The following is a 22,308-nucleotide window of genomic DNA, read 5'->3' as shown; positions in this document are numbered from 1 at the left end:
ATGTACAGTAAATGGAGGAAAAGAAACTGATGAAATTTTTTAAAAAAAAGAAAAGTGCTTAAAAAAAGAAAAGAAACACCACTGTGATGTTATAGATTCACAGCATATGTGATGTTCATGTACACTTAGGAATATATATAAATATAGTATGTAGTATATGTGTGTATATGCATTTATACATAGATATTTTCCAGTTGGGATAACACACACTCAGAATAAATGGCTTTGCAGCCCTGTAGTGGTTATAGGATTATTTTCTTTGGGTGCCCTTTTGGCTTTCAGTGTGTTTAAGTGCGTGTGTGAGTGTGTGTGAATGTGTGTGTGTGTGTGTGTGTGTGTGTGTGTGTGTGTGTGTGTGTGTGTGTGTGTGTGTGTGTGTGTGTCTGCCCGGGTTTCCCTGGTCCTGCTGTAAAGCTGCCAGAAAGCCAGACTCGCCTGGTGATCCCAGCTGTAAACATCCTGGGGGGAAACAGCACACTGCTGCTTTAAACGCCCGCTATATGGTGTGTGTGTGTGTGTGTGTGTGTGTGTGTGTGTGTGTGTGTGTGTGTGTGTGTTTGTGCATGTGTGTGTGCGTGTGTGCACTTATATGTGGGCGTGTGCTTGTGTGGATGTTCGTGGGGCAGCGACTACACTTTAAAAAAAGGCCTGTGTGCGTGGTGGCAGGGCTCTAAATGGAAACAGGTTGGTTTGCGGTTTTCATTCCTGCAGACGACGCTGTGTGATGGGACACCGTGTGAACGTCTCTGCCCTCTACTTTGCTTTTTTTGTGTACTTTAGACAGATAAGAGGTTCAAAACGTCAGACGCAGCGGGTTTCACTTTATCGGAGACACGCCGGCTGGATGTCAAACTGCGACAGAGGTAGAAAAGAAAACATAATAGAGAAGGAGACAGGGGGGGTCCAGGCTAAACTTGTAACGGTTCACATGACGTCACCTACAAACACTAAAAGCCACAAACAGTTTTGGGTCTGAGCTATATACAAAGCCTGGCGAACAGACAATGACAGAGTGGCTTGCTCCTTCAGCATTTTTTTTATGGCAGCTTCCTGCCTCTCTGCACATTACATGGTCATTTGAGGTAAAGCAGCCACAAGTCGATGCAGGGAAGGCTGAGACGTAATTGTACATTTTGGTCAAGGGTGCAGTGTGATGTTGGGGGTGTAACTGTGTGTTTTTAGTTATCTTTTTGGGGCAAGTGTTCTTTTTTTTTCTGCGTGCGGTTTGAACTTTTTCTGGTTGCGGCTCTCAGTTTTTAGACCTTTTTGGTTTTGTAGAAAAAGAAACGACATTTCGAGAATGCCACTTATGTCTTAGTGTACTTTATATTTATATAACTATAGTTCAATATGGTGTTTGTGTCATTTCCGTGACTGTTTAAACTCTTTTAAAATAGAAAAAAAAAGAAACATAGTCAGATAGATATCCAAGAATCTTTATTTTTAGTATTTTTTTATCATCAGATTTCACTGTGAGGTCAATGACAACAAACAACACACACATAAAAACTATTCAAATAAAGATAAACTATAATCTCATTTCTCTTTATAGCTAACAGCTTTAACAAAAAAAAGACTTGACATGTATCCGTCTTTTCATAAATCCATGCCAGGTGGGGGCCAGGCCTCTGCGGTGGCGGTGGGGCCTCTGGCTGCTTTATTTAGGCTTGTGCTGGTGTTTGTCCAGATGGACGGAGGGTGGTGCTGCGTGTTCCCACAGCCTGATGTGCTGATGCCTGCTGGATGCCCTTCTGCCTCTCTCCTCCTCTCTCCCTCTCTCTCTCTCTCTCTCTCTGAGTCGTTGAGTCGTCCCGTGCTTCCCCGGCCAGCCTAACCAATGTGCAGACTACTGTACAACCACTACTTCCTGAACAGGTAGTCTGAACACTGGGCAGGCGGGCTGGGCGGCTGGAGGATGCTGTGGAGAGGCTTTTCGGAGAAGCCCATGCTCACACACACTTAACACACTTAAACACACACACACACACACACTCAGTAAAGTTGTACTCACTGTGAACCCAGAGTCCAGCTCCTCTTGCTCTCTCAGTCAGACTCCTGCAAAGCTGCTGATGGGGCTGATTGAGCGAGCAGGAGGAGAAACGGCGTGTGAAGGATGGACGAAGGGGGGAGGGGGGGGGGCAGGGCCGGGGCCGGGGCCGGCGGGGAGGTGGAGAGGTTAGACAGAGGTGATGGCCACTGATTGGTAGAGCCAACGACGTTCCCTCCTGTGAGAAGCAGCATTCCTCACCGAGCTCTGGAGGGAAAACACAAGGAACTAAACGCTGATTATACCAAACACCTAAAAAACAAAACATGTTGGAGCATTAAAATCATTTAATAAATTAGATCTAGTAAAGGTGTGTAATCGGTCAAAAATATAAAATATGTAACAAAAAAAGAAACGTTTTTTCGCCCCAACCTTTTCCAAGTGCGTTGACAGAAAAAGTAAATGAACTCACAAAACTCTGAGATAAGCAGTGCTGTGTATACACAACCTTTAACTGTGTCCACCTCCGCTGACCCTTAGGCTAAAGTAAATAAATAAGAAGTCAGGATGTTTTATGAAGAGTTTAAAGCGGTGATAAGACGGAGCTGGCTGTCAGTGCTCCTGGTTCCTGGTCAGTAGCTGATGAGGGAATAGTTGTGGTCAGCTGAACTCATGCCAAGTCTGACCCAACACCTCCCACTAAAACACCGTAACGTTTAATCTCCATGACACATGATACGAGAAGAAAAAAATGTCTCCTCTGTGGAGGGAATACCTGAGACCGGACCATCGTCCTTCCTCTTCTTCACCACCGACGTCTCTTCTTATTCTTCGTCTTCTTTGCTTGGCACTTGTTTCGTCTCTTTCTCTCGGGGGCCAGTTGCCGCCAGTTCACGTCCTCCCGACGTACCTTTTTCGTTCAACGCCGCCGCTGTACTCTTGAGTCAAGAAAAAAACAAAACACTGCCAGGTTCTGTTAAAAAAATGTCACCTCTGAGTCTTCTGGATTCGTCTTTCTGAAGTTTCCCCAGAGCGAAGGAAGGCGAAGCTGCTCCGGTAGCGATGAAGGTGGAACCGGCTGGAGGCTCAACGTGGCAAAGGACTGGCCACCAAGTTTCCCCTTCGAGAGACAGAAGGAGAAAAAGGAACGAGAGAGAGAGGAGATATGGAGGGAGAAGGAGGAGGAGCTCGCCGGCCCCCCATTTTTCCTTTCCTCTCTCCTCTTCTTCTTCTTCTTCTCCTTCTTCATCTCTCCCCTCCCTCCCTCGCTCCCTCCCTCTGTCTGGCTTCCCCCCCTCTCCTGCTCCCGCTCCCTTTCTCCCTCCCTCCCTCTCTCCTTCTTTTTTCACTGACTTTTTTTTGGGGGGGGGGGGAGAAAGTGGAAGGTCAAAGGTGAACAGGAAGTGAGACACATTCATTTGGCATGTGTGTTGTAAAGTTTAGAGAGGGAGTGAGGGATTGGCTGCTGACGGAGGAAACTTTTTTTTTTTGTAGTGGAAGCGTATGTGGGCAGATGGGAGGACGTCTAGCGTCTGTTGCTGTTGCGCTCACGTGGAGGCATATAAAAGACGTCTGCATGTTCTTCCCCTCCGTCCACTCTCTACTTATGGTACATGTGAGTGCATATGTGGTTTCTGAGTGATGGATATGTGTGTAGGAGTCAGCGCTGGATGAGAGCTGAGGCTCCACGGTCTTTGTAGCCGGGGCAGGAATGTCGGCGTTTTCTTGGCAAGCGGGAGGAAGCCTTGTAATAACTCCAGATGTGCAGCCCTGTGGTCTCCATCTCTCTCTTGCTCCCTCTGTTTTTACTTCTAAAGCTGATTTCCTCTCCCTGTCCGACTCGAATAAAGAGCCCTTTATGCAGCTCTGCAGCCTTCCCAACGCACACACACACACACACACACACACACACACATGCACACACTTACAGAGGCAGAGAAGCAGGAGGGGAGGGGGGGAGCTGGTTGGAGGGGTGACATAATACTGGTAAATCAGAAGCAGAGCAAGCGAGGTTGTGTGTGTGTGTGTGTGTGTGTGTGTGTGTGTGTGTGTGTGTGTTTGGACAAGAAGGAAAAGTTTGTATGATTCACAGTTGAGACATACTGTAGTCACAATTTACCTCCTTCACCTTCGTTTCACACACCCACACACACACAGACACAGACACACACATACACTTGTGTGTTTAGGTTTCATTCTTCTGGCGGGAGTAATTAATGCTAGTGTTTCCAGGTGTGTGTGCCTGAGTCTCGGAATGTGTGTGTGTGTGTGTGTGTGTGTGTGTGTGTGTGTGTGGAGGTGGCCAAGGCCGTGTGTTTGTTTTAGCTATGGTTTCTGAGCTCCGACCTGAGCTCCAAATCAAAGCAGGTCTGATCTCAGGAGAGACGAGTCAGCAGTATACTGGAGGAGACCGGAGCGATGTGGAGGGTGAAAGTGACAGAGGAAAAAGAGCAGGAGAGGAAGAAGAGTTTAAAAACAAGGCAGGAGGAGGGGAAAAATGGAGGAATAAACAATGCACGAGGTTCAAGAGAAATGTTGAACGTGTGTGAGAAACACGGGGCCAGAGCAGAGCAGAGATAATGACGTGAATCCGTCCCGACTGTTGCAGCTCAGCTCTCTGGTTCAGGGATTGGAAGGAGTGAATTTTAATGGGTGGGTGGGGGGAAGCGCTGCGGTTGCACCAACATTGTTTCCACTGTTTGGATGACCACGCAGGCAGCTTCCTTCGCAAACTCTTACTCATTAAAGCCAGAAATACTGAGAGAAAGTATGCACACACACACACACACACATCAAGTGTAATCTGCAATTCCACGTTATCCCGTGTTGTCATGAAAATGCTGCCGGTTAATCCCGTCACCAAAAACCTCAAGTGTCTTGACTTTGTTTTTCCTCCCCCGTCTTTGTATTTTGATATTGCATTAAGCAATGGCTCTTGTTAGTTTATGTGGGTGTAATTGTATCTTTTTGTGTGTTTGCGAGGCTAGGCTTGTGGATACTGTAGATTTATTTGCGAGTGTGTGTATATTAACACACTGGCCAAAAAACCCCCCACAGAGGCTGCCCCCAAAATGTGATCCCTATAGTATTTCATGCAAGTGTCATCAGTCAGCTGTGTTTTGGTGAAACTACTTTTCTAAATAGCTCATAAGATAGCATGTCAAATTGCTATTATTCTTGTTGGATAAGACGAATGTGAACCATATAATAGCTCGGTCTGATATCGTGTCATTATCATTTTCTCTGCGGAAATGAGACACCATGAAACTGTCCAGCATATTTCAGCTATTGTCCAGCAGAAAGATACTGGGAAATAAAAGGCTTTGCTCTCTGGCAGAGGGTCGGATGACAACATTTGTGTCGTTTTCATTTTTTGTTCCTTAGATATAAGGCTACAGCCGGTTAGCTTAGCTTGGCAGAGAGACTGGAAACATCTCTTCTGTCTGGCTCCGTCCGACAGTATCAAAATCCACCTGGCAGCATGTGTGGAGCTCACCAGTGAACACGTTGTCTCGTCTTTTTTTTTGTTTGTTTCATCGGTGCAAAAATCACCAAAAAGTGAAAATTCACAATTCATCGTTCTATAGCTGCGTTTGTGTGTTGTTGGCGTCTGGTCATCAATCTCCCCCAGTAAGCAAATACATACATTTCCCAAAATGCCATTTAAATTTTTTATTTATTTTTTTGCTTTAAGCTACACAAGCCGACACAGAAAATTGGTCTAATCTTATTACGTTAAATTGTATTATCTCCATTGCTCCTGAACCTGCTTGAGTGCCTGAGGTTTCCTTTTTATATACAGTACATACGTATATTTGAATAGAAGCTCAGTCTGGACCATCTACCATAAGGAACCAACTTGACCCTCTTTGCTTGTCTCAACTTCCTTTTAAATATAAAGAGTATAAGGTTGAGAGATGTAAGACATAAAGGAGCATTAAAAGAAACTGACTGAATTTATTAATGGTGGAAAAGAAAAGCTTGGATGGAGCAAAGAAAACTAAATCACTTAATGGAGAATATGAAGGAAGAGTGGTAACAATTACACTAAACTATAGTGATGAATAAATAACAGACTTTCACAATGTCATTGTGAAAGAAAACAATAGAAAAAGTGAGTAAGCGACTGTGAAAGTGAAGCAAGAGCTGAGTGATGACCGCAGCATGTCGGGACGGGGGGGATGCTGGGTGAGTCCTGGAGGGGCTCAGGCTGCTCTCTGGATAATTCAGAGTTGATCTTGTCTGACTGGTGAGATAACTGAAGATAATGTTTGTTTTTCTTTCTGCAAATGATCGTTTTCTCTCCATTGTCCTCCGAATATCCAACAAATCCGCAACATCATGTCAGTGCAAAAATCATTAGAGAAACAAAATCCAGGATTTGACCCGAACAGACACGGGACAGATAAAAAGAAACCACAGTGGTGTGGACTTAATGTAGTCTGGCATGTTGTTTACTCTGTGTGAGTGTGTGTGTGTAGACTGCAGGCTTTGAAAGAGGACTGACCTGATACATATCCCAGTATCCTGTGGTTGTTTTATAGCGTTACAAGATTTTATTCCCATGTTACATATATCTGTATTTATGGTACCTTTTAATCTTTTTTTTTGCTATATAGTGTTATTCTTTATATATGTTGTCATTGTTAGTGACTTTTCCATGATTTCATGAATGAGATGCAACAGGACTCTGAACCTTGATTTTGATGTTCATGAATATCAAGTTTTACAAGACTAAATTTACCGTATATGTGTTATGTTAAAAAAGAAAAAAGAAAGAAAAGAAAGAAAACCCCCTCTCCACCCTTGGAACTGACCACTGTTGGCACAGTTATGTCATAAAAATTACTCAGTTCAAACACACCCTGTGTGTGTTTTACCCTGTGTGTAGCATGTGTACAAGTGTAGATTTTATATCCTGGCTTTTCTTTTTACTATAAAAACTATTGTACAGTTAATTTAGCACTCTCTGGGTTTTGCAGTGTTGATAATCAAATAGACTGTTATGCATCAGGAAAACAGGATTTGGTTAAGATAAAGTTATAAATGGAATAAATATTTTTGGCAATATTAAAGCCACAAATACATGTTAAGACTCATTTACTGTGGTAAAATCTTAACCAAAGAAAAGTCACACATGAAGCCCTCATGTGTGAGTTCAAAGCGTGTTTCCCTTTTGGACTCATATGTGAACGCTTTGCCTCAGTGTGTTCTGACATCCCATCATGTGTTTACCTCTACTCAGAGGTGAGCGTGTCGGTCCGAAGCCGCCGTCACATCTGATAATATTTGTTTCGTGTACGCGAAGACGTGGAGACGATGCACAGGCCTCGTCTGTCATCTTGATGTGGATTATCAAGTCGTTTCACATGCTCACACATGAGTACGAGCGTATGTACAGTTGGACATGTGAGTTCACACGAGTTTTTTGTGAGCGAGCTTTGAAATATTCCTCAGGTTTCACTTCTACTGAGAGCCAAGTCCACACACACACACACACACACACACACATCAAACACACACAGACACACACAGGTTGAACAGAGCATTTGTCCTCAATCAGACAAGAGTCTGTAGACGTGTGGGGATTTTCACATGTGTTTATGTGGTTAGTGGACCGGGGTCTCCCCTCCCTCCCTCCTCCGTACTCTTACTCTTTGGTGGTCACTGATGATTGATCACATGTCCTGGCCGGCCCAAAGGTCGTTACACTGACCCTCTGCAGAAGTAAACGCAGAGCCGATAATGAACTGTTTAGCAATTAGCTGCTAAACAGGAAGGTGCCACTGACCTGGCAACCCGCGTCCGACCGGGCCGCTGCTGAATGTGTCATTGTCACGTTTCCTCTCGCCACCAAAACCTTATTTTTGTTTGCGCTCGTTCCCACAGGGAGAGCTGAGCCGAGGGTGGTGCAGAGGCTTTCACTTTTTTTTTTTTTAAAGGAGAAATGAGGAATCAGCGTCGTCCGAGTGTGCCACCGGCCAAATCCAACACAAAACACACTCAACTCAATATGAGATAAGAAGAAATAGAGAGAATTAATGTTTTTTTTTTCTTTACTGGACACTTCAGATTAGATAAGTTATCTAGTAGCACTGTGCATGATGTATGTAGTATTAAACAGTGTGGACACTGGCTCGCTGCCCAAGGTGATTTGTTTTGAACATTATTGCACAACGCTGTAGCTCAGTGAGTCACCAACAGCTGTGTGTTTTTTACACATTGTCCCAGAATAGCTCCACTCGAGCTGTTTCCCGTATCGTAATTTACCCCCTAAATTATTTGCTGTCGCTGATTTAAATGCTGGCAACGTTCGCTATTTATTTTAAATGAGCTCCAAATGGGATTAAGTCAAATGAAGTTTCTTCAGATGGTGACATATTACTCAGAGGCCAAACACTGATTGAGTACTTGTTAGTGGTTTTTTTTTATTATATGTAGACACAATAATAATATTCTGTAAAGTTTTTTTTAGAATAATAAGATGAAAGCTTTTTATGAATTTATTTAATTGGACTGAACAATTCTAGTTTGGTGTTGAGGATCGACACTAAACAAGGTTTTCCACAAGAGGCGGGTGAAACCAAACCGGTCTCATTCTTTTTACGTCTTTCCACATCCCCATCGTGTAAGACTTACAGAACTGCTCTCTGTGTTTCTTTTTTTTTTCTCCTTTTTTAAGAAAAAAAAAGTAAGAACTCAATAGGGGGAATGGCAGAAGAATGGAGGGAAAGAAAAACGGAGGGAGGTGAGGAGGAGGGTTGTGAAAATTGCCGTTGGCTGCCACCCAGGGCCCAGTCTTTGTGGTAATGAAGGGTTAGAGGCAGCGTTATTGCTCCCAGATGCCGTGCGGGTTCTCCGCAGCCCTTTGATGCACGGCCCAAGTCACCAGACTCCCGTCAACATACGCACTACCACACACACATGTACACACACACACACATACATACACGCATACACCGGGACCAACATACAGCCTCTTAAAACAACATGGATGCCGTTAACGACTATCTCCTCCTTGGTTTCACCAACCAAACTGCTCAGATTTGTATCAAGGTGTTAATTGGAGACGGATTATGTAATGTTACCATGCATGTGTGTGTGTGTGTGTGTGTGTGTGTGTGTGTGTTCAGCATTTCTGTGTGTGTGGGAGGGCATATTTCAGCCGCATTTTGAAATTCATGTTTGAGTGTTGGAGACATGTTTTTTTGGAAGGTGTGTGTGTGTGTGTGTGTGTGTGTGTGTGTGTGTGTGTGTGTGTGTGTGTGTGTGTGTGTGTGTGTGTGTGTGTTGTGTGTGTGTGTGTGTGTGTGTGTGTGTGTGTGTGTGTGTGTGTGTGTGTGTGTGTGTGCAAGTGCCTTTAAGAATCCAGAAGTGAACTTCCTCTGGCTTTTCATAATTAGCCCGCTATTACTCACAAGCAAAACAAAACCATGGAAAGTACTTTGCTCACACACTGCTCCAAACACCACAGGTCAACTACCAAGTCCACTGCCTCCTCTCCTGCTGCATGTGTATGTGTGTGTGTGTGTGGGTGTGTGTGAGAGAGAGAGAAAGAGAGGAAAAAATGCTGCATGTGTTCAGATGCAAAAAGAACAGATCACACATCACATCACAGCTGAGGTGTAAATTAACAGAATTTATTAATGGATTTGGAAATCAGTACTTTAGGTCAGTAGCTGGATGAGTGAGAATATTGTGATGTTATAATGTTACATGTTAAAACTGAGCATGTGAACTAACTATATAGGATTATATAGGTTATAGTTATAGGATTCAAACCCAGTATTAAACTCAGGTTAAAGAGTCAGTTCACCCAAATTATCTCTATGATTTCTGCTTCTCCACACCAGTGAAGGTGACTGTAATTTTATGTTATGCTACTCAGTGTATTTAGGAATTTAAATTAAAATAAAGAAGCCAAACACACATATCACAGAGGTGTTAATTCAATAACATGTTTTAGGATGGAGATCGTAGGTGTGTTGGACTACATTATAGATTATTATTCTATTTCTATTGACCAAATAATAGAAACCCATCTAACTATCATCTACACAGTTGCCCATAAAGTTGGAATAATTTTATTTTTAGACATATTCCTCTTTTTATTCCTATTATAAAGATTAATTTTGGTTTAATTTTTACATTGATGTTTAGAAGAGATTGATCAATAAAGTTTTGAGAAGATTTACACTTAATCGATCAAGAATAAATCAAATTGTCACCATCATTTCATGAGAAGAGGTTAAAAAAAATTATTCCAACTTTATGGGCAAAAGTGTATATTTCAATAATATACATACAATAAGAAACATTTCTAACAATATCAACAAAAATTTAAGAATTAATGGCAGAGTAGTGGTGTTAAATTGCAGCGGACTGTACATATTTATCTAATGAAGTGTATATTATACTGTAGTTTACACAGTCAGTACAGTAGAGGAGGTTTTTGTCACAGATACAGTCACTTTGTAAAGTCTGCGCGGCTGTCGTGGAAAAAGTACAGAACCTGTGCTACTCTGGCCGCGCTGGGTTTAGATGTGTGCTCACGCTCAGAGGGCTGCACACACTCCTGATGCTCCAACACCTTCATCCAGCAGCAGGTACAGTAAATCTCGCCAAAGCTACCACCGTTTCACCGCTGAACACGGCGCGAACGCACCACGCTTCATTTCTTGGAGCCGCACAGACTCTCACAGGTGGCAGGAAAACGTCACCAAACACTTCCTTATTGCTGTGAGAAAAAAATGTGTGTGTGGATGCTGCAGCAGTGGACACGAGGCGCCACCGAGGTGACACTGTCCAAAACGGTTTTTTTTGTGTGTTTTTTTTCCACCCACAGTGGCTTCCTAAAGCAGTGGAAAAGAGGCTTTCCCAGAAAAGGACAGAGTCTCACTGCAGGGACACATGAAGTGACTCACAGCAAAACACTGTGGTTTTACTGCTGTTCGTTCATCAATTCATAATAACATGTCTCACATTTAGGTGAAGACAAAAAGGAGGGTTACAGAAGAAAAGGTGTTTGCAATATATACTATATCCTAATAACTTCATTATGGTGTAGCCTTTATATTCTTCGATACGTCTTTGTAATCAAATCACCCGTGTTTCGGCCTGAAGGGAAACTACAGAAACACTGAAGCTGTTTTTCTATCTTCACCCGTCACGGCTTTTTAGTTTTTAAAAACCTCCATTTCACTCTCAGTTTGCTCCATCACACACACACACACACACACACATGCAGATGCACACACAATACACATTTTGTGAGTTACATTTAAGCTGTTTCCATGGTGATCAATGTAAAACTGCGCTGAGGGTCTCCTGACAAGTCCAATAAGTACCTACATCACTCGGTATGTTTGGTTGTGTGTGTGTGTGTGTGTGCGTCTTTCCGATTCGCTCTCAGTCAAGTAAAACTCTGCAGACAAAAGTCAAGAGTGTGTGTGTGTGTGTGCGTGTGCATGTGTGTGTGCATGTGTGTGTGTGCGCTTCTCATATCTGCATGTGTGCACGTATGACTTTAATTTCTCTTGAGTGCTCAGTGTCTGAGATCTGAAAAGCTTCTGCCTGCTCATGCTGACTGGGATTTTATGGGAGCATATGGGAAAGTGCTCAATCCTCAACTTCCCCTAACACATAAAAACACACACACACACACACACACACACACATGCAAAGATGAGCTGATTGGCTCACAGGAAAAACTTTGATAGTCTGTCTGAAGTGTGTGTCAGAGGTCTGGCTATGATGTTGAAGCAACATTCACATACGGACGTGCTCTTATCTGTTTATCTTTTTCTTTGTTTATACACGTGTCAAACTCAGTTGGTGAATGATCCTCACACACAAGCAGCAGCTCGGAGCGTCTCCATTCATAATTACAATGTAACTGATTACATCAGGACTCCTTTGTCGTATATTTATACTTTCTGCAGCCGCCGTAGGAGTTCATTCTCTCTGTATTTTCCCCCACATCAGGCACACTCTAACACACTAGTGCCCCCCCCCCTCTCCACCTCCTCCCCTCTCCTCCTGCTCCCAACTCTCCTGACTGGATTTACTGGCCAGAGGAGAGGAAAATGTATGAATCAGTCCAAGGTTGCTCACTCACTCCCAGGGAGAGGGGAAAGCCAGAGAGTGAGGAGGGGGAACAAGGGAGAAGTGGAGGAGGAAAAAAGAAAAGATGGGGAAGGGGAGGGGGGGCAAATATTGAGAAATATTGAACGGGGCAGAGACGGAGTGCGGGGACCTCGCTGCCCTCGCCCCCGCTATAAATGTTGATGTCAGCATTCAGCAGTCTGGGCCACTGCTTTTTTTTTTTTCTTTTTTTTTTTGTATAGGGGACACCTGGGTGTAGCGGCGCTGCCAAATGTGTGTGTGTGTATTTATGTGTGTGTGTGAGAGGGTTTTTACATGCATTTAGGGGATATGACCATTTGGCTGCGCAGGTCGTAAATCCTTTGATGAAGGAGTTTGGTCACACACACTAACACACACACACACAGATACACATAAACACACACACACACACACACACACACACACCCCTCCCCTCCCCCGTCTCTCTCTTTCTTTGACACACTCTTTTTCTTACACACACACACACACACACGACACTGGGTTGGGCAGGGCAGGCCCATGGTTAGCCATCCAGATGGTTCTAAGGTTAGTTAGAGAGTACGCTCAAAGGTGCAGTTTGCAACCAGCGTGTGTGTGTGTGTGTGTGTGTGTGTGTGTGTTTAAGCTATGTTTAGAGAAACTCACTCACCCTGTGCTATTCTTGGCCTCTCATTTTGTGAATTCTAATTTTACAGTCGCTAGTAAAACATTCACACACACACACACACACACACACACACACAAACGGACGCACATTCATCTCCAGTAAAGAAACTTAATTTCGTAACAATAGACTTTGAGGAGTTTAACTGCAACGTGTGCATACGAGTGTGTGTGTGTGTGTGTGTGTGTGTGTGTGTGTGTGAGAGAGAGAGCGAGACTCTGACTCAGGGGAGGAGAGCAAAGGGAGCTGGCATGTGTCAGAATGAGATGACTAACTTTGAGGTTCCCTTATTCATAAATAGTTGGATGTCTGGATATCATATGTTGTTTGCAGATTTACAAGGACAAGAGATCTCTGCACTGGAAGGCAGTTTCTCTCTCTCTCTCTCTCCCTCCCTCTCTCCCTTTCTCCCTCTGCGTGTGTGTGTTTCTCATTTGTTGCTCAGCCTTTTTTTTTTTCACAACTGTAATCAAAACCACAGACTGGAGCACTGTGTATGACTTTCCCATCCCTCTCTCTCTCTCTCTCTCTCTCTCTCTTGCCTTTTTCTTGTCTTTTCTCCCGTCTGCTGTTAAATCTAATATCTGAGTGTTCATTCCTGATCGTCTTTCATCTGTTTTCTCTCTGTCTCTATATATCTAGTTTCTGTCGTTGATTAGATTTAAGCTGCTGCTGCAGAACCTTATATCAAGTAGTAAACTCATCAGCTTTAAGTGTGTCTCTGGCTTTTATTTTTGTTAGGATACACAATTTCAGTGCAACTACTGTAAATCTCCATGACCAGTTTTACTTAAGGGCCAAATTCCTCTCCGATGGAGCAACTTAGCCTCTCTCCTCCTCCTCCTCCTCCTCCTCCTCCTCCTCTTTTCCTCATATGCACTGTGTTAACGGCTGCGTCTCTGTGTCGCCCCCTGCAGGAGAAAGAGAAGAAGTACATGCTGCAGGTGGACAACCTGAAGCTGCGCGACGTGGAGAAAGGCTTCATGTCCAGCAAGCAGATCTTTGCCCTCTTCAACACCGAGCAGAGGTGTTGTAAATTTCCCTCGGGATCAATAAAGTTGAATCTATCTATCTATCTATCTATCTATCTATCTATCTATCTATCTATCTATCTATCTATCTATCTATCTATCTATCTATCTATCTATCTATCTATCTATCTATCTATCTATCTATCTATCTATCGGTCACACACACAGATGTTAACATATATTAGATTTTATACTCTGTAAGGTGACCTTGGGTGTCAAGAAAGGCGCCTCTAAATTAAATGTATTGTTATTATTATTATTATTACTGATCACACGTTACCACAGGGTTCGACACATCTGCGTTTTTTTATTCAGACAAACTCGTGAATTATCCAGAAACAAATAAAAATGCTGAAATCAACTTAACGACAACTGAAAAGACTCTAATTTATATCCTGCTCTTATGCAGCTTTTATGTAAGATGTTTTGCTAAAGCTGAAAGTATAAAAGAGAGGAAGTGTCTTGACAATTTACTTAAATATTTTCCAGAAATTCCACACTTTGAAAACATACAAGCACAAGTTAAAGCTGTAAAAGCATTCATGACAAAATGCTCTCAAAACTGTGAGAGTTGCCTCTGGCAAGCACAGTTTTATACACTTTTAATATGTGAAATAAAAGTAATAGTAAGAAAAAGTGCAATATTTGCCTTTTTAAATATAAAGTGAAAATACATGAGAAGTTCCCAGACTCAGGTCATTAATTTGGGATGTAAACAGGAGGTGGGTGTCTGAGTTCTTGTTCTGTTTGTTGTCCACAGGAACGTTTACAAGGACTACCGTCAGCTGGAGCTGGCCTGTGAGAGTCAGGAAGATATTGATGCCTGGAAGGCGTCGTTCCTCAGAGCTGGAGTTTATCCTGAACGTGTCACGGTAAGATTTATTTATTCAGACGCACACCCAACAGTGTATGGCTTTTTTTTTTATCTTAACAATAATCATATGTTGCTAAAAATGTGTGTTCACAAAACCACATGTACAGTAAGACACGTTCTTAACCGCCACTTTGAGAGTAAATTATTGGTTTGTTTGTTTTTGTTTGCGTTGTCGAGATTATTGTCGTTACTGATGTGAAACTGGAGTCTTTTTGAATGTTGTCATGTCTCTCATTGTGATGTCCTTTTCAATGTCTTTTATCTTCCATCGCTGTTTGACCTTTGACCTTGTAGGATAAAGAAGGAAAGGTACGTTTACTTTGGTCTACGTTGTTCTTTTTCTTTGTCATTGTGTCTTTTTGTGGAAACAATTCTTACTCACATCTCAATAATTATATCATCATTTGATCAGTTGATGTTTATCATTGTGTTGATGTTTATCTCAGTCAACGTTCTCCATGTTGTTTCCTCTGCAGAGTGAAGGAGGAGAGGACAGCAGCTCCGACAGCTTCATGCACAGCATGGACCCTCAGCTGGAGCGGCAGGTGGAGACGATCCGTAACCTGGTAGACTCCTACATGGCCATCGTCAACAAGACCGTCCGTGACTTGATGCCCAAGACCATCATGCACCTCATGATCAACAATGTGAGTCGTCGGTTGGGGAGCAGGGTTATTGTTAAAGGGACATATTATGCCTCTTTTCCACAAATTAAAACAGTTCCCAGGTGCTTTAAAGAGATGTCTGTGACACGCTTTGGTCAAAATACCCCAAGACATCACAACACTTTTATCATCTGCACTGGGTTCAGTGTCCTTTTAAATAGAAATGAGCCACTGCTCACCCCGCCCCACCCCTTCTACTGGTTCTGGTATTATGCAAACTCGAAAACTGATGACATCATTGAATGACAAATGAGGGGACAGCTCATAAAACCACATGGATTTCTACCCAGGGAGCCTGAAAATTACAGATTTATTTTGTCATTTGTCACATTTGGGTGCCAGGAGGCAAGTCAAACACCCAAATATATCATATTATATTATATGTGAAAGGTTGAATATGGAGAATGAGTAGAATACCACCATCTATTGATCAAAATAGGGATTGCAACAACAGAAAAAGAATTCCCGCAGTCATTGCTAACTATAACACACCATTGCTAGGGATGCTGCTCTGATTAGGGATGCAGAGAAGAACTATGCAGGATATTTGCCTTATGTTTAATTTTTACCGTCATTTAAAGGCTTCGGACTAATTGTGATGTTAGATAAATGACTTGTAACTTGTAAGAGGGAGAGTGGAGGCCTCGTCTCAGTGGCACCGCGAGTCTGCGACACAAACGTTCCCCCGTAAACTGTAATCTCTTGTTTATGACAGATAAAACTACACAAATACACACATCGTAACATGTGTGTGATAATCCATCGATCCACCGATTGATTATAAAAGGCTTTGTTGAAAACAAATGCACACGACCAGGAGGAGGCTTAGCAAAACAGCGGAGAAGTGACGGCTACTGGCTTGTACGATGTAAACAGGAAGTCATTGTCGAACTCGTCAAAATTTCTTAATTGATTAATTCAGACTAAATATAATGTTTTATGGAAAAGCAATACTTGTATTCCGCACCCCTCTAAATGCCCCGTGGATGTATTATTTTTGAAAAAATATAGCTTTTAATAAGCATTCCCCATATTCACCCTTTAAAGAGCCTTCAAAAAGTGAATATGACACCAGAAGACAAACTACTGTACCATTTAATGAATTAAACCGACGCTGACACGTTTCTCTCTCTCTGATCCCAGACGAAGGAGTTCATCAACGCTGACCTGCTGGCTCAGCTGTACTCGTGCGGCGACCAGAACTCGCTGATGGAGGAGTCCCAGGAGCAGGCCCAGCACCGTGACGAGATGCTGCGGATGTACCACGCCCTGCGAGAGGCCCTCAGCATCATCGGCGACATCAGCACTTCCACGGTAACCACTGCCATGCCTCCGCCTGTGGACAACTCCTGGCTAGAGGTGCAACGTGGCGGCTCCGGAGGAAGGTCAGACACGATGTGTGCTGTTTGTTTGTTTTTTGAAAGTATATTTTTGGGCTTGTGGTATATTGATGTGTTGAGGAAAAGAAGGGATCACCGCTGACACGTCTTCGCTTGTATTCAAAAAGCAAGTTTATTAACAAGAAGAAGAACAGTGTACAAAAATGTCGAATCCTGGAGCATCTCTGGTGCCAAAATGAGACCTCTCCTCTCAACTCAAAAACCTTCCTTTTTATATGTTGGCTTATCTCCAACACTCCACCTTCTCCAGACAGAGAGGAACCTCCCATCCAGGTGGTCAATGACCTCTAACCTAACCTTTTAACTTTTAGGCAAGAACGAACCCGATGGCCTGTATCTCAGGGCCCTTGACCGTTAGGGGAGACAGCAAAATGAACAATCACCTTAAACTAAACACAAGTCCATTAGCAGAGCATCAATTCACACATTCCTCCAGTTCCAAACAAGGCACACATACAAAGAAGAATACATGATGATGATAACAAGATATTAAAGCTAAGAACGTTAAGGAGTATAATTGATAGGACAGCTGTGGGGAGACAGGAAATTGTGTTTTATGTCCTTCAGGTGTCACTAAACCCCCCCCCCCCCCTCCCCCTCCTCTCCTCTCCTCCAGGTCTCCAGCCACCAGTCCAACTCCAAACCGCAGAGCTCCACCGGGACCTCCCGCCCGCCCGGGCTCTCGTGGACCTCCACCCGGACCCCCTCCTGCCGGCGGACCCCCCGTCCCATCCCGCCCCGGAGCCTCTCCAGACCCTTACAGCGGGCCTCCGCCCACCGTGCCCTCCCGGCCCAACCGTGCCCCCCCCAGCGTGCCCAGGTGAGTGCAAACTTGTTAAAAACGTTTTCGAAAACCCAGTGACGCTTTTTGACGCCGACCCCATGAACGATTCCAAGGACATTAACAGCCTAAACTATAGCTGATGATAACTATGACACGCTCTCCAAGCTGAAGTGTGGATACTCTCTGTTGCTAAGGGGGATGTGAAGACACCAGGATGAGGGGATGAAGGAGGTAAATGAAAGTGGAGAGCACTGGTTGTGATAGAAGATAGACAAATAGATGAATAGAGGTCCCTTCGTTACGGAAGAGTATTAGGGCCACTCATGAAAAACATGAGAGAAGGAATCTTTTTTTTTGCATTATGCACTTGGAGAATAAAGTCGAACTGTCAAAAAATGTTGAAATGTCGGAAATAAAGTCGAAATGTTGAGAAAAAAGTTGAAATATCATCAAAATATCATATGAAGTAGGTAAGCAGTTGAGTAACTTCAGAAACCTACACTCCAGAGAGGAAACTTTTACCTTATTCTCAACTTTATTCTCAACATTTCGACTTCATTCTCAACATTTCAACATTTTTTCGACATTTCGACTTTATCCTCAAAGTGCATAATGAAAAAAAAAATCTCCCTCCTCTCATTTTTTTCCCCATAAGTGGCCCTAATACTCTTCCTTACTACATAGATGGATAGACGGTGATCTAACAATCTAATGATCAGTTGAGTTCTTCTCTTGGTGTCTTTTGGTGTCACCTCCACTTGTTGCCTTCTTTCTGCCTCCACTATGAACTGTCACCACGCTGCCGCTCACCACCGCCCGCCCACAGCTAACACTCCACTGTTCATCGCTAACACACACATCACCCATCACTGTCCTCATCTGGACCATTAGGACACTTTAACTTCACGTTGGTTCCCTCTGTGACTTTAGAGTGAGAGTTTTTCCTTTTCTGTTCTCCATTAACTGTATCTGTCGCCGCTGCACCTGTAAACTTTGCCTTGTGCTTGCCTGTGTTCGTGAGATAGCTAATTTATTTTTATTTTTTTAAACCTGGAACTAATTTCATGATAGCGCCGAGTAGCAGCTTGCCTCTTCTGCCTTTGCGGCGGGGGGGCGACACTGACGTCGCTGAGCACAGCTCTCACTCAGACTCTAAATCTCTAATTCTTTCTAATTTGCGTTGAGCGTTGATTTTTCCATCTGGATCACTTCCTGTGTTCTGGTGTGAGAGCTGAGCACACGTGACAACGGTCATTTCCCCGCTCTGTAACTGTTTTGCACTCCTTTCTCTCTTTTTCTTCATCCCTCTCTCCCTCACCAACACCTCTGTCCCACACATGACTATGGTTCCTTCTGCAGAATCACTATCACTGACCAGTGAGGATTAAACGTTTCTGGTATGTTGGGTACTGACCATCATCACCATCATCATCATCTTCATTACTACCATTACTTTCCTTCTTCACTTCCTCTCACAGTGCATCCTCTCACTGCATGTCAACTCCTTTTTCTTACTTTTCCTTTCTCCTCCTAGAGCGCTGCATGGACAAACACACCGCTGCTGTGTGTGTGTGTTTTTGCATCAGTGTGTGAACTGATTTTTTGTCACAGCCTTTTAGTGTTGGTACCAAGTTGTGTGTTAAAGGGGTGTGTGAGTGTGTCAGGACGGGAAGGAGAGGGGTCTTTACTCCCTTTACAGCAGCAACAGGTTAAACAGAATGTCCAAAACTTAAAGATTATTCTTGTTTTGTGTCTTTGATGTGACGTGACGTGTGTCTCTGCCACGACATCCCACCCACCCATAGTTTTGTCCCAGAGTGTCTGATGTTGTCCTTCAGAGTGTTTTCAGTCAACATCACTGTTTAATGTAGAGGTGATCCTTAGATCCTTTTTCTTTCAAATGTTATTTTAAACCTCTAAAATCAATTTATTCACACAGTCAAAAATGATTGTAAATAAGACTAGAAACCAACCAATCAGATTCGGATTTATAATTTATTGTCCCCAAGGGGAAATTCATTTACATGGTTTGTTAAAGACAAGCACCAACACACATACACCACCAAAAATTAACCTACAAAAATGTACAAAACATAACCAGGCAATGTACCAGAATTGAATCCAATCAGATGGAGACTACAAATCGACCAATCGGTACGATGCTATAAAGCCACATAGTCATACAGGGACTACAAATCGACCAATCAGTACCGGTAAATAAAACAAGGCTATGAACTGACCAATCAAATCACTGCTACAGACAAACAATTTAAAGCAGAAGTAAGCGATCCGGTCGTTTTCGCTAATGCTGCGTTCCAGGCAGGCTTTTGAAACCATAAATTACAGCTTCAAGTCACAACTTACGATTTTGTAGCGTTCCAGGCAACCCACTTGTGTTTTTCTGACCTGTTTTACCGGTGAAAGTCACTATAACGGCCACTCGTAACTTCTGACCCGTAAACTCGTACCAGATCGACCTGGTACGACTTCACAGGTTGGAAAAACACGAGTTACGGGCTGCCTTGAACGCACCATAACAGTCCTCGTCCCTACGTCACCACATTCATGCGCATCCCTTGGCTGCACACACAGCCCTGCATGCCGTTCTCTCTCCTCATTGGATAAAAACTGTAGGATACGATAAATGTTTTCTCCTCAGCTCAGAGCAGAGCAGAGTGAGTGACAGACCCGTGTTTCGGTCCAAACACTCTATGTAAGTGATTGCTGTCGGAAGATATAACTATTTAAGACTTATATTAACACAAATATATCGCTTACTTCTACTTTAATGTTTCCTCATGACTAAAATAATAATTAAATTTGTGACTTTTTTGTTATAAAACCATTTTTCTGGAGTGTATTAAATTAGATAAAATCAAACGAAACGTATGATTTTCTACAATATATTGTTTTCACTCTTTCAAGCCTTTTTAGAGTTTTCGCTTGGTTTCCTTTTTGCAGTTTCTAATAATTTTCTAATAAATTTCTAAAAATTTCTCCTCCACAGGAAAAAAAAACAACATATATATATAAATTAATAATCTTTATAGCTGCATGTCTCTGTGATAAGACAGCACTCTAATACAGAGGAATACTGCCTGCTAATTGGCCTTGACCGCCAACATACATTACCATACATTGTGGCCGTGTTAACTGGGCCGGTTGCCTCTGTGGTGTTGGTCCCATCCTCAGGTTTCATCCTCGTGTTACTGTGTCTCATTATATAAGTGGTCGTCTGTGTGTCTGTTTGTGCATGGACTTACACACAGGGCTCCATAAATGAGCCTTGAAAACACTAATCCAACCCGTTCCTGTCCTCTCTTCTTTGTGTGTGTGTGTGTGCGTGGCAGTCGGAGACCCCCACCCTCTCCAACCCACTAGACCTCCGAGCTCCTCCCTCCGTCCTCTTGTCGTCCCACCTGGATAAGAGACCATGGACAAACAGCGCCACCTTCCTGTCATTTTCTGCCTCACCCGACCTGAGCTGGCTCCTTCTCCTCCTGCTCCTTCTTCTCTCCCTCCAACAGGCCAAGTCTCTCCTCCTGCCCCCCCCACCCCCTTCAACCCCTCCCCTCCTCCCCCCAGATACCGAATACTTGAAAAACACCTGCATGACTTACAGACAAACATGCTGCACCCTCTGAATCTAAATAAACTATGTAAACAATATGAAATTATCAATAAGAAACAAACTGGTGAGTGTATGTGCACATATGCATGCACACATGCTTACATAAACACACACACACATACACATGATATATATAGATATAAACACAATAAAACACACACACATGATATTTTTTTCCTCCTTTTAATCCTAAGTGAGGAGACTTAGCATGACACTTTGCCTGAGTATTACTCCAGCATTTCTAGTGGGTATTCTGGCTGCTGACTGACTAATTATTCTCTTATTAACACTTGTTTAATCTTTTTCTTTTATTGATGTTGTTTTTCTGATACATTTTTGATTCTCCTTGAGGAATTCTTCACCAAAAATGTTAAAGTTTTGTACCACAGACTGACCTTGTGTTGCCCGACATGCTGGAAGAAAAACACTTTAAGAGTTTTAAAAAGTGGAAAAATTGAAAAGGCAAAAAAAAAAAACAACAACCAAAAAAGCTATTAGAATGTAACAAGTTCAAACGTTTACTCATGTTAGTGACAATATGTTTTTTTTTTGAGCAAATAGATAATTAAGACTTTTATTATTCTGCATGATGCATGTTTTGAAATTCCTTTCTTTTTATATCACAGTATATAGCCTATTTTTTTTCCTTGCAGCATGTCGGGTGCTGACAGCGACAGTCCTGTAACAGACACAATATTTTGGTGGAGGATTCCTTTAAAGGGAATAGAAGCGATGCAAAGCTGAACTGGACTCGACCGGATGTTGCATCCTTTTGAAAACTCTCGTTGTTCTGGTTTTTAACTGTTGTATTCAGGTTTTGATCTGTAAATTGTAGTCCCCCCGACCCAACCCCTCCACCCCTCCACCCCTCCACCCCCCAAAATCACAGGCGAGGACACACGTTAACCACGTTGAATCAGGTCCGCACTTGTACTTGAGCACTGAGCATCCAAAGAGAAGAACTGTGCCATTTCTACACTCAGTATTTATATTAGAAGTTTTCATCGTTCATCGTTACTCTCAGCGACCTCCCTGGTGTGTCCTCGCCTCTCTGATTTTGGGGGTGTTGGGGAGGGGGGGGGGGGGGGGGGGGCGGGTGTTTCTCTTTTCATCTCGTTCATCGTCTTCTGTGTTTTTTTTTCACCTG

At 43.1% G+C, this 22,308-nt stretch overlaps 1 protein-coding gene across 8 annotated transcripts in view; it reads left to right on the top strand.

Annotated features, from left to right (window-relative positions):
* Positions 1-21,638, top strand: part of dnm1a (dynamin 1a) — a 53,067-nt gene extending 31,429 nt beyond the window's left edge. The window contains exons 17-23 of one of the 8 annotated variants that reach the window (XM_085793344.1): positions 13,694-13,803; positions 14,568-14,679; positions 14,976-14,990; positions 15,158-15,328; positions 16,490-16,731; positions 17,363-17,566; positions 20,881-21,073. In XM_085793344.1, coding sequence (XP_085649470.1) covers positions 13,694-13,803; positions 14,568-14,679; positions 14,976-14,990; positions 15,158-15,328; positions 16,490-16,731; positions 17,363-17,566; positions 20,881-20,911 — 885 coding nt within the window. In that variant the 3' untranslated portion in view covers positions 20,912-21,073. Of the gene's footprint in view, positions 1-13,693; positions 13,804-14,567; positions 14,680-14,975; positions 14,991-15,157; positions 15,329-16,489; positions 16,732-17,362; positions 17,567-18,889; positions 19,229-20,880 lie in introns of those variants that run through there. The other 7 variants (XM_085793337.1, XM_085793339.1, XM_085793338.1 and 4 more) reach the window with 7 other exon arrangements.
* Positions 21,639-22,308: the final 670 nt, after the last annotated feature.

The sequence above is a fragment of the Trachurus japonicus genome, chromosome 12, assembly GCF_045865225.1.
Source record: "Trachurus japonicus isolate A0001 chromosome 12, Traja_1.0".
NCBI classification, from domain to species: Eukaryota; Metazoa; Chordata; class Actinopteri; order Carangiformes; family Carangidae; genus Trachurus; species Trachurus japonicus.
The sequence above is the reverse complement of the archived record's forward strand: the minus strand, read 5'-3'. Positions and strand labels throughout refer to the sequence as shown.